Source organism: Moschus berezovskii, chromosome 6 (genome assembly GCF_049115385.1).
Source record: "Moschus berezovskii isolate FMDL1 chromosome 6, NW_MosBer_1.0, whole genome shotgun sequence".
In the NCBI taxonomy this organism is placed as follows: Eukaryota; Metazoa; Chordata; class Mammalia; order Artiodactyla; family Moschidae; genus Moschus; species Moschus berezovskii.
The window spans coordinates 48,455,480-48,468,150 of NC_142465.1; the positions used below are offsets into that span (position 1 = coordinate 48,455,480).

General features: G+C 43.7%; 1 protein-coding gene across 12 annotated transcripts in view; it reads left to right on the forward strand.

Moving 5' to 3' along the window:
- Positions 1-10,339, forward strand: part of BEST3 (bestrophin 3) — a 62,264-nt gene extending 51,925 nt beyond the window's left edge. For all 12 annotated transcript variants that reach the window (XM_055395058.2, XM_055395059.2, XM_055395060.2 and 9 more), the window contains one exon: positions 117-10,339. In XM_055395058.2, coding sequence (XP_055251033.2) covers positions 117-1,035 — 919 coding nt within the window. In that variant the 3' untranslated portion in view covers positions 1,036-10,339. The remainder of the gene's footprint in view (positions 1-116) is intronic.
- Positions 10,340-12,671: the final 2,332 nt, after the last annotated feature.

Here is a 12,671-nt window from a genome sequence, read left to right on the forward strand (position 1 = left end):
TCCATTTCAAAATCTGTAATGTGAAAATATCACACTTGGCCCTTACTTTTGAGACTCTGGCCCCAAGGTCAAGCCCCTGAAGCCGCTCTGCTGCATTTTGTCCTCCTGTGTTTCAGGTTGTCCGGGTCCGACCTGCCGGGTGATGAGTGGCTGTGGGATTTTGAGAAGCATGGTCATCGCCGTTCGGTGATTCGAAGAGTCAAGAGGTTCCTGAGTGCTCACGAACACGCCTCAAGCCCCAGGAGGAGAAGCTACGGAAGGCAGGCCAGCGACAGCTCCATGTTCTTCCCCCCGAGCGACCTCAGCCCAACCAGGGATCTGCTGGATGTGCCTCCAAGAAGCCCTCACCGTGCCTCGGCCACCAGGAAGCACCCCCGGTCTCCAAAGGGGAGCCCCAAGCTGCACTCCAGCCTGGGAGAGCTGTCCACCATCCGAGAGACCAGCCTGAGTCCACAGTCCAGCATGAGGGGCTCCCCCACCAAAATGCCGCAGGTCCCCGAGGTATTGGTCACAGCCACCGAAGCACTAGCGCCTGTGGCAGAGCACGACCACCATGACTCCACGGCCTCCATCCAGAGCTCCGACTTTACAGGGGTTCAGCCCAGCAGGCCTGGGCAGCAGGAGGACCCTGTGGGGTCAGTCCCGTTCTCCGAGAAAGGGGTGCCTCCGAGGGACCCTCGTTCCCAGACTGTTCCAGCCAAAGCTGAGAAAAACAGCCTCAAGTCTGCCTCTGAGGAGGACCCTCATGAGAAGGACAAGTCCCCCCGAAAGTGGAGACTCCTGGACTCCAGCCGCACCTCCCTGGCAGGCCTGAGTCTGGATCCCATGAACCCTGAGCCACTTCCTTTACTGGACCCAGAAACATCCTCAGAGACCAGTGGAATCACCTTTGCGGCTAGTTCTCGAGTCTCTCCTGATGTGCTGTATTTAATGGAAAACCTGGACACCAAAGAAACGGATATTGTAGAGTTCAACAATGAGCAGACGGAGGAGTCTCCCATGGGAAGGCCAGAACATTCTAGGACCTGGTTCTAGCCTAGATTCTTACTTCCCCAAAAGTTCAAGCAGTAGTTCCAGAACATACCTGGGGACTGGTCAATTTTTTTTGAAATGATCATACTGTGTAAGCTGCTTAAAACTTTGAAGGGCATTACGATACTGACATTATGGGAAGATCAAACACATTCATGCTATCTACCACAAAGTGACTTTCACGGAAGTTACACAGACCACAGTGATGTACCTTAAACAAATAAGGAATCATATAAATTCATAGATTGTTATCAATTATAAATTCATAGATTGCCTTATAAATTCATAGCTTGTTAATCTGTGAAAAAGGCTTTATAGATCACAGTCCGATCCCCTAGTTTTGCCAAAAGGGAGACGAATAATTGTCTCTTCCCTTTTTTCCCCCTTTCTTCTTTTCTTCAGTTATAAAGACAGGGAGATGGATCATATGATGCCTCAAAAGCCCCTTCCTAATGCTGATTTCCCTGTGTGAGGCTTTCTAACCATCTCACTCCGCTTTCTGTAACTATTATCGTTTCCTAATTCTTAAGTTTCATCAGCATCAGAAAGTTCCATCTCCCTTCAATTTTCTTTTCAATTTTCAGGACTTTATTTTCCTCTCATCTGCCTTTATTTCCTCATCCTTTTATCCTTCTCATCCCCCTAGTCTTTCTCCCTCTCCAGTGACTCTATTCCCTCCCCCGCTTTCAGGTTGTAATGTTTACTCCGGCTGACTCTGTTGCTTACTTCCCGCCATGATTTTCAAGGAGGTTTTGGCAAAGTTTCAGACAGAGCAATTAAAGTGTCAGTAAATCCAGCCTGACTTCTCCAAGCCTCGCAGGAAAGGGTGTGGGAGCTTGCTGTGTCCCTATCACCCCCTCTCTGCCGTGGCCATCTCCTTCTGCAACCACTCTAAGGTCCTGAATACTGGAGAAGCAATGGGGGCATGAAAGCTGCATAACCAAATGCTTCAGAAGCAAATAACAAGGTTTGAAACTGTTCCACTCAGACTCTAAGTAAAAATCCCATTATGTCACAACACGGGACCAGTTACTGTGCCTGGCAGGTTGTCTGGGATGAAGTAGGGTATTGGAGCTGGGAGGTTAAAGGAGTCCAGGATCACGATGGGGAGGGGACGTTGACTAACTTCCTCCAAGGAGTTCTTGGTCTTATCTGCTGGGGACTCCCAACTTTGCCCGGAAGGCCATGTCTAAAGAATGCTGCTCTATTTCTGTCATATGATGAAACTTGACTGCAAGCTTAAGAAACAAAATAATCCTAATTGCTACCACTTATTGAGTGTTCACAATAGCATGTAAAGTTCGCAGATAATCCTACTAATCCTCACAGGAATCCCATGAATTGATATACTATTATCTCTATTTTTTTTTTTGACCTTGGCTATGGCAGTCACATTTATTTTTTAGTTTTTTTAACTTATTTATTTTTTATTGAATGATAATTGCTTTACAGAATTTTTTTGTTTTTCTGTCAAACATCAAAATGAATCAGCCATAGGTTCTATTTTTTACCTATTTTTATCTATTTTTTAAAGGAGTCTTTTGTTTCTTAATGTTAGTTGTTATTGTTATTCTCTTATTCAAATAATATACCTTAGACCAATGCTTGTTTGCTTTCTTTTTTTTTTTTGACTGCATGTCATGTGGGATCTTAGTTCCTGGACCAGGGATTGGACCCCAACCCCCTGCAGTTAAAACCATGGAGTCTTAACCACTGGAACACCAGGGAAGTCCCTGTCTCCATTTTAAAGGTGAAGAAAACAGAGGCTTTAGAGAAATAATTTGACTAAAATTACCAAACTAGGAAATGGCAGGGCTCAGATTCAAGCCCAGGTTTCTCTGACGCAGAGCCCACAGTCCGGTCCAGCATGCTTCTTCCCTGTGCTGTGTTGTCTGTAGGGCCCTGAATCTGCCAGGACTTTACCCAGAATTCTGGAGGATGCCCCACGGGAGCCGGGCATAAGACTCTCCAGCCTTGGAGGCCTGTCCTGGAGGTCCTCCCCACTGAAGTCTACCTTGACCTTTTATGTATGCACACAGGAGGGCAGTGCTCCAACATGAAGCCTAGCCATGGTCCTCCTCATTTCTGAGGACAGAAAACAATTAGCAGAACCCTCACCTCCCTTCCCCAACTTCTCCCAACAAGAATGTTACATATAGCATGTTTTTACAAGACATGGCACCCAGTGGGCCACCCCAGCTGCATGACAGCAATGACATTTACTTGAACTAACTTTTTGCGAAGGGCTAAAAGGTCATAATATTGGAAGAAATGGTATCCATTGGTGGTTCTCTGTGTTGATCAACAGTGTTACACCTGGGAAAAGCACCCACATTCCTGAAGCATTATCTACAGACTATGAAGTCAGGCACCAATGCAACAAGGCTATAACACAGGAACCCTAAGCTTTCCCACACTCTTTTCTTTAAAATACTTACTTGTTTATTTGGCTGTGTCAGGTCTTAGGTGCAGCATACGGGCTTCTCTAGTTGCAGAGCATAGGCTTCTCTCTAGTTGTGTCATGTGGGTTTAGATGCCCCATGGCACGTGCAATTTTAGTTCTCCAACCACAGATTTGAATCACTGCTTTGAAAGACGGGTTCTTGCCATTGGACCACAAGAGATGTCCCTCTTCCAATCTCTAAATGCTATTTTCTTGGATGTTTCAACTTAAATCTTCTAATCTCTTCTCTTTGGCTTTATCTATTGCTCAAATTCAAATAAGCTTCTACTTAGCGGCTTTTGAAATATAATCAATTTCTGTTCCTAAACCTAAGGTGATAAATTATATACAATTAGAATCATACATTTTCTGGAGGACGAGGAGGGTTCATTTATCTCTGCCTCTCTCCAAACTTTATATACCTTTGTCCGAAGAGTTATTTAACTTCCTCAGTATTTCATCAAAATTTGAGGTGGCCTCTATTTCCTCCTTGCACTGAAAACTGAATAATGGCTCATTCAATGAGTCCATGTGGTTGAATTCAGCTATAAATTCCAGCCAACAGTTGCCTAGATCAAATGAAGAAATTCTCTATAAACTATAAGGTGAGTTTATAGAGACCGACCAAAGTGGCAAAAACAAAATAATTTCTTCTCCTGTGCCTGATTTTATTGTCCGCCTAGCCCATTTTCACCCAAATTCTGGAAACTTTCACCTGCTGGATGAATGCTTACAACAACCAGCTTAGTCATTTGGGCTTATCCTTTCCAAGAACAGGCTCAGCTCTTCTCTGCATTAAATGTAATCCGCAAGCCAGAGGTGCAATGAGGCCAAGTCCTACTTATTGCATTCTCCTTCTGTTCTCCAGAAATGACAATTCTGCCCTGATCCTGGGGTCCACGGGTCAGTAAAGATAAAGGCCCAGGAGCTTTTTCTCTGTCATCTAAGAATTTAGGGATGACTGCCCACTCCAAAGCAAAGAAGGATGTTCTCTCTTCTCTGTAATGGTCCTGGCTATTTCTTGGGTCACGCCTCCACTACTCCAGGCATCCACTGCAGCCCAATTCAGCTGAACTCTGGAAAATATATTTTAAATAGAATGGAGAAACATATAATTTACCATTAGTCTAAAGAAAAAACTCACTTAACCTTCATGCACCTCTCTTTTTTAGTGTTTTCCCCTCTAGTTTCCTCCTTCTCCAGAGAAATGGATTCAGTCCTCAGTCATCATTCTGAGAGCTTCCTGTCATAAACTCTGCTCTCTGAGAATCTGCTGAGGCCAGGCAGCACCGTGGTGTGAGAGAATGAGAACGATACGCCATGTGTGACTCCCCTCCCAGGGGCTTTGTGAACTTCAGTGAGCCCCCTCCTTCTGTCTCTCATATTCCCATCTGTGAAATGGGTTCTTCTCTGCCCCACCTCACTGGCCATCGTAAGGAACTGAGGGAGTTTATGTGAAAGGCAGGGAGCCCCAGGCAGCACTGTGTGGGTGCTGAGCCTGACTGGGAATTGATGTCTCCATGGATCCGGCACCAACTGCAGAAAAAAAGACGTTAGTCATTTGCTCGTCAGGACCCCCTGTTCTCCAGGATTCTAATCTCTTTCATCCAGAAAGCTTGCAGTTTCTCTTTGGGCTTCAGTTTCCCCCAAAACGCTTCTTGATGTTTCATATTTCCTCCTTTTCTTCAGTTTTTCTCATTCCTTCAATCCCCACAATAGACCAGCCTCATCACCATGGTGACAAACTCTGCCCCTAACCCATTTTACATATCAATTCTCTCAATCAAAATGTGGAATTATAAAATTTCCTGGCTGTCCATTGGTTAAAAGTCTGAGTTTCCACTGCAGGTGCCGTGGGTTTGGTCTCTGGTTAGGGAACTAAGATCCCACAAGTCATATAGTGCAGTCAGGAAAAAACAAAAAAGAATTAGAACATGAAGATGTTCTAATCTAAAAAAAAAAAAGTGGAACTAGAGAATGATCAATTGCCTTTGTCCTTTTCACTGTAATTGAGAGGATTCAACACTCTTTTTTGTTTTGCTTTCTTTTATTTTTTTATTCTCTAGTTTTGGGGAGTGGCGGTTCCTCTCTAGTTGCTTCTCATTGCGATGGTTCTTACTGTTGCAGAGAGCCGCTCTAGAGCACACAGCTCAGTACTTGCGGCACACAAGCCTAGTTGTCCCTTTGCATATGGAATCTTCCTGAACCAGGGATCAGTCCCACGTCCCCTGCATTGGCAGACAGATTCTTAACCACTGGACCCCCAGGGAGGTCTAAGGATTTAACATCTCTGGTTTGCAGTTAGAGGACCCTCTTAGGGCATCAGTCTTCCTAAACCTGGCCCTCTATCAGTTAAGAGTGAATAATAACTACAACTGTAAAAGAAATGTCTAAACAAGAGCAAAATTAAAATCTAATTCCCTCCCTCTTCACAGTTATCATCTACACGATCAACCTGTCATTTTCTGATGTGCTATGCTGTGGTATCAATAGGAATAACCACAGATTTTCCTCATTTTGTCTTTCAAACAATCTCAGGTAGATGGTCAATCCTTCCACATGCTTTCCATTTTTCTTGCTTCTATGAACCCTAATTTTTAGCACGGTATTTTCATGGCAATGATTATTGAGTCAAAAGAAGCCATTCAAGAATACCGGGATTGTTCCTGTATTGCAAATCTGAGAAAACCCCAGCTGTGGCAAAAAGAAAACTGAAGCAATTAAAACAGGGGCACAAAAACACATTGGCCTTAATTACTCTATTAATTCTGTGTGGAGATTTAGTTTTTGTGTTTTGTTTTGTTTCTGAATTAGTTCAGAAAATGGGCCCCAGTTCTCCTTTCACCACAAGTAGATTTGGCCAGATGATTACCTAGAACCATCTTTTCTGTTTGTTTCACTTTGCTTTTGGCTGTGTGGCATGCAGGATCTTAGTTCCCCAACTAGGGATCAAACCTGTTCCCCAGCACTGGAACCATGGAGTCTTAACCACTGGACCACCAAGAAAGTCCCTGGAACCATTTTTTTTTAATATCTAGTGGTCCCTGGTGGCTCAGTGGTAAAGAATCTGCCTGCAATATAGCAGATACTGGTTCGATCCCTGGATTGGGAATATCCCCTGAAGAAGGAAATGGAAACCCACTCCAGTATTTTTGCCTGGGAAATCCTATGGACAGAGGAGCCTGGTGGGTTCCTGGGTTCCTGCAAACCCAGTTCACAGGGTTGCAAAAGAATCAGACATGACTTAATGACTGACACACAAGTTTAAGTTATTTACCTAACAGAAGCAGCAAAAGGCATGTTGTATCTTGTATCCTGAAGATGGATAAGAACATTTCTAAAATAGCTTTTGAACAAAAACACTGATGTGTCCCAAGTTCTTTGTCAAGCTAATGGTTATTGACCTGAGGTGATTTTGTACCCAGGAAATGTTTGGCAATGTTTGGAGACATGTTGTGTTGTCACACTGGGGAGTGTTACTGACATCTGGTGGGTAGAGGCCAGGGATATTGCTAAACATCCTGCAATGTACAAGACAGATGGTCATAACAACCATGGAGCCCAAAACACTCAGGTTAGGAAATTTAATTTAGGCCAATAGAAAGATGGGCTTCCCTGGTGGCTCAGTGATAAAGAACCCGCCTACCAATAGGAGACACAGGTTTGGTCTAGCGATTGGGAAGATCCTCTGGAGAAGGAAATGGCAACCCACTCCATTATTCTTGCCTGGGAAATCCCATGGATAGAGGAGTCTGGTGAACTACAGTCTATGGGGTCGCGAAAGAGTCATGACACGACTTAGTGACTAAACAACAACAGAAAGGTAAAAATGGGACAGCCACTGAGCAGATGCATGAAGAGAGAAGTGCTAAAAGAAGAAATAGAACTACAAGAGAACAGATGAGCCCAGCAACTGGCTAAATTATTTTTCTGCGTATAAACTATGAATGAATCACCATTTCTCCCATGATGCTAAACAGTATGATATGTCAAATCCAGAAAAACTGGATGGAAACCCTAAGGTTCACCCATAGAGAATTCCATTAATGACTCTTACCAGTAATAGTTATTTAACACCATTGCTAGCATGACTATAATTTTCTCAGAATGAATATTATATAAAGGGTGACAACAGTATATTATGCCAAATATTATTCAGGAGTTTGTGCCAATAAACTGCTAGACCATGGATTGACACCTGATCCAGCTTTGGTCTTTATATATGTCTTACTTAGGATCAAACAAATAAACCATACAGACAATCTGGCATTTTATTTTTCAGTAGGGAACAGTTACAATGGGTAAGATCAGTCTGCCTTCTGCCCATGGGCCAGGCAAACTCACAGGTCTCTCTACCTTATACGTTCTCCATCACTTCCAGGAGAATAACATCAGAGGATTAGAGAAGTTCTGAATATGGCACCAGCTGGGCTTTTATTCAAATCATTCATGAAACATTAGTGACTACAGACTGTCAGGCATTTAGCTAAGGCTGGGAGGTGGGAGACTGGCCCCTCCAGCCTCTCCCTCCCATCTGTCACTCTCTTCTGCAGGTCTAGGTAAAAATGAAAATGGTCTCTAAAGTTCAGCCAGCTTGCTTCTTTGTATGTCTCTTTGTTTGCTTCCTTTCATCCCCAATCTTGATCCCCTTCCCAACCATTTTAGTTTATTTTTGTAAAGCCCTTTGTTTGCATTTGTTGTTATTTAGTCACTAAGTCATGCCTGACTCTTTTGTGACCCCATGGGCTGCAGCCCATCAGGCTCCTTTGTCCATGGGATTTCCCAGGCAGAATACTGGAGTGGATTGCCATTTCCTTCTCCAGGGGATCTTCCCAAAGCCAGGAATAGAACCCGCATCTCCTACATTGCAGGCAGATTCGTTACCACTGAGCCATCTGGGAAGCCCTTTACATTCTTTTTTTTTCTTTTTTTTTTTAATTTATTTATTTTAATTGGAGGCTAATTAGTTTACATTATTGTATTGGCTTTGCCATACATTGACATGAATCTGCCCTGGGTGTAGTAATTGCACTCCTGGGCATACACACCAAGGAAGCCCTTTACATTCTTACAAAAGATGTGTTACTGTTTTGTGAGCAAGGTTTCTTAACTTCTGTGAGTACTTATACTATAGGCCTCATCCATCTCTTTGTTGATTTTGCTTTTTAACTTTCTCTTTTGTATTGCAGTTTAGCTAATTAACAATGCTGTGATGGTTTCAGGTGAATGGCAAAGGGACTCAGCCATACGTATACATGTATCCATTCTTCCCCAAACTCCCCCTCCATTCAGGCTACAAAAGAATATTAAGCAGAGTTTCCTGTGCTATACAGTGGGTCCTTGTTGCTTACCCATTTTAAATACAGCAGTGTATACATGTCAATCTCAAACTTCCTAACTATCCCTTTACTTACTAAACATTTATTCCATACAGTGTTTTAAGATCCTCCCAAGTTCCCTGTATAGGCTTCCCAGGTGGCACAGTGGTAAAGATTTCACCTGCCAAGGCAGGAGACACAAGAGATGCAGGTTCAACCCCTAGATCGGGAGGCTCCCCTGGAGCAGGACATGGCAACCCACTCAGTATTCTTGCCTGGAAAATTCCATGGACAGAGGAATCTGGCTGGCTACAGTATGCTGCTGCTACTGCTGCTGCTAAGTCGCTTCAGTTGTGTCTGACTCTGTGCAACCCCATAGACGACAGCCGACCAGGCTCCTCTGTCCCTGGGATTCTCCAGGCAAGAACACTGGAGTGGGTTGCCATTTCCTTCTCCAATGTGTGAAAGTGAAAAGTGAAAGTGAAGTTGCCCAGTCGTGTCCGACTAGTAGCGACCCCATGGACTGCAGCCCACCAGGCTCCTCTGTCCATGCAATTTTCTAGGCACAAGTACTCGAGTGGCTTGCCATTGGGGTTGCAAAGAGTCAGACGCCACAAATACACACACACACACACACACACACACACACACACACACATTCCCTGTAACATCTAATCCATTGTTTCTAACTCCCATATGGTCTAAGATGTCTCGGAGCCTACTTATCTACTCCCCAGGTTGCCTCCACCCCTCTCCACAGTAAGCACCTCAGATGTGTTCCTTTATGGCCCCGTAGGAGAGTTTCTTTGAGGTGTAAGCCCATGAACAGAGTCTCTGGGTCACAGGAACTGGATCTATTTAACCTGACTACTCTTGCCAAGTAGTGCTCCAGAATAGCAGCACCAGTTGGCATTCCCCCACCCCCAAGCTGCACATTGTGTCTCCACTACCCCCTCCCTGCCACACTCTTGGCATCACCTACATTTCTAATTTTTCCAGTCTAACAAGTGTAACATGGCACCTACCTGCTGTTTAACCAGGGTTTACCTGCCAGTTAAACATTACTGGTTACTACATGACATTTTTCTGATTTATTAATGACATCAAGTATCTCTTCATATACTTGTTAATTCTTTGGGGAACTCCTCTTCTGAAAAATTGCCTTTTCAAATGCTTTACCCTTTCATCTAATGGGGATTCTATATATTTCTTGTTGGCTCTGGAGAGTCCCTTTTATATTCTAGAATAATAGCAGATCCTTGTTAGTTTGGGACATTAAAATAATCTCTTCCAGTTTCTTGTGTGTCCAGTAAAAGTGCCCATGGTGTTGTTTGTTTGTTGAATAGATACCCTTAACTTTGATGTGATCAAGTTCATTCATTTTTGTTTGTTTGTTTTATATTTTTGAAAGTTTTTCCACATCTATGTCACAATACTCTCCCACCATTTTCTTCTGTCATCTTTATAATGTTAGGTAGTGATCTGGTTTTATTTTTCTTCATAGAATGAACCAATTTCCCCCCCACCAACACCCTCTACTAAATAACCACATATTACAAGCTCCACATTATTTCTTATAAATCAGATACACTAGTATGAAACAAAATAGCATCTGAGAGAACTGAACCATAGGGTGTTATAAATAGAAAAAAAGAAGGCTGAGCCTTAACTTCATAGAACTCATGCTCCTCCCCACTAAATACAAGCTTTCTCCAAAATGCATTCTCCTCCTGTTATCTTTCAACTGGTGATCTTCCCTGTTTTGTGTGTGGAGTGTTTAAACTCTTCCTATTATACCTACCTCTGCACAAGAACTCACTAAAATACGCCATCTCTTTGATCAGACTGAGACTAAGCTGCACGATACATAAGGAGCTTTTGGTAAAGAAGAAGCAATGATGGTGTCACAGGGATAGTCCAGGGTCCTTCAACACTCAAAAGAAGTCAGGACTGAATCCAGAGGGGTGGAGTCCACAATCAAACTATATTTAGGGCCCAGGATTAGCAGAGGAGGAGGCACTGTGCCAGGAGGCCAGTGTCACTTGCTCACTGCCTGAGATCTGCCCTGAGCCTCCAGGCTTCCGCACAGTCTCCCTCCCACGAGTCCTGACTCTGTAACAGGCTGTGCTCAGCATCCTTGACACTAATGACAGGCTTGCTAGTCATACACATGGTCAGGGACCCTACAAACTCCAAAGTGGAAAGCACTTTTCAAGGTTAGAAAACACCTTCAAACAAAAGATTAGTCACATTCTTCCCAGTAAAACTGGAGCTTGCTTACTTTCACCACGAAAGAACGTGAGGATGCAGGCAAGTTCCTGAATGACACAGTCACCCCTTTTCAACGTAAGTTTGCAACTCCTGATTCCCATTCGGAGGCTGTGCCCCTTGCTACTCTGCCAAGGAAGAATGTTCGGCTTTAGCTGTGAGAGGTTAGTCTCACAGGTATAGTGGAAATGGGGAGAATGCTGACCAGTCCTCGGAGGCAGCCATGCCTTTTCCACTGGACTGTAACCTCCATTCGCTGTCTTAATCAATCAGTGTACCCCCGTGCTTAGAACAGTGTCTGAAACAATTCAAAAAAAGTTAGATGAATGAATATTGAAATAAAGAAAAAAATGAATGAATAAACCAAATTAGTTCTAGAGCTAAAGTCAGGAAACTTGAAAATCTCAATCAAAGGCGACCACGACCTTAGCTGTGTGAAGTCAGTCAAGTTACTGGAACCTCAGAACTTCACCTTGCTCAGCTCTGAAATAAGTGGTTAGACTAAATGATTTAAAGTCTCTCTCAAAGGCTTGTTTCAATAACAGTTCTGGAGGTTCTATACATGGGGATGAAGGAAGAGACAGTGATGATGAATATTGAGAAAACTGACCCAAATGGCAGAAAGAAAACAAAAAGAGAAGTGGGGCAGCGGCGGGGGTTGGGGGGTTAACATCTATTGGGTACTTGGGATCTGCCTGGCGTTTCACATTCATCATTTAAATCAACCTTCACCAGGTACTATCACCTGTTATGTAGGGAGAAGCAGAAAAGTTAAATAACTTGTCAGGGGTTTCACAACAGTTAAAATTTCAATCTAGGGTTTCAACCCAGGTCTCTTAGGCTCATTGCTGATTCTACTACTCTATGTATATGCTGTATGTGCTTAGTCGCTCAGTCGTGTCCCACTCTTTTTTGACCCCATGGGTTGTAGCCCACCAGGCTCCTCTGTCCATGGGGATTCTCCAGGCAAGAATGCTGGAGTGGGTTGCCATGCCCTCCTACAGGGAATCTTCCCAACCTGGGAATCGAACCCCAGTCTTCCGCATTGCAGGCAGATTCTTTACCATCTGAGCCACCACTCTATACTGCATCCAAAAAAAAAAAACAATGAAACAGGTTAGGATAGAAATGTCTGTATGCAGATGAGCAATCAATTATCATAATCACTGGAGCAGCTTCATGATAGGTCCAGAATTTGGTGGGGAACCCTGGGAGCCACCTTTTTGAAACACCTATTGTGCATCAAATGCTATGGTTGAAATGCTGTTACACACATTGGTTCCATTAATGAACTGTGAGGTGTCACTATACTCACTTTACAGATAAGGAAACGGAGGGAAGTGAAATAGTGTACCCATGTCACAGAGCTAATCACGGGCAGAGGAGGGACGCAAAATCGGTTTTGCACATAAACTATGAGGAAATGCATCATCTCGCTAAAGAACAGCCCAACTCCAGAGTGTATCTCTCTGTAAACACCTTCCCTGAAGTTAAACCTGTTCTGCTCATGATCCCTGCCTTCACTGAAACAAACTTCAACTCTTGGCTGTGACCTCGGATTGTACTTTGCCGCTAGACAAAGCTTGAAACAAGTGTATGGATTCAGCGCA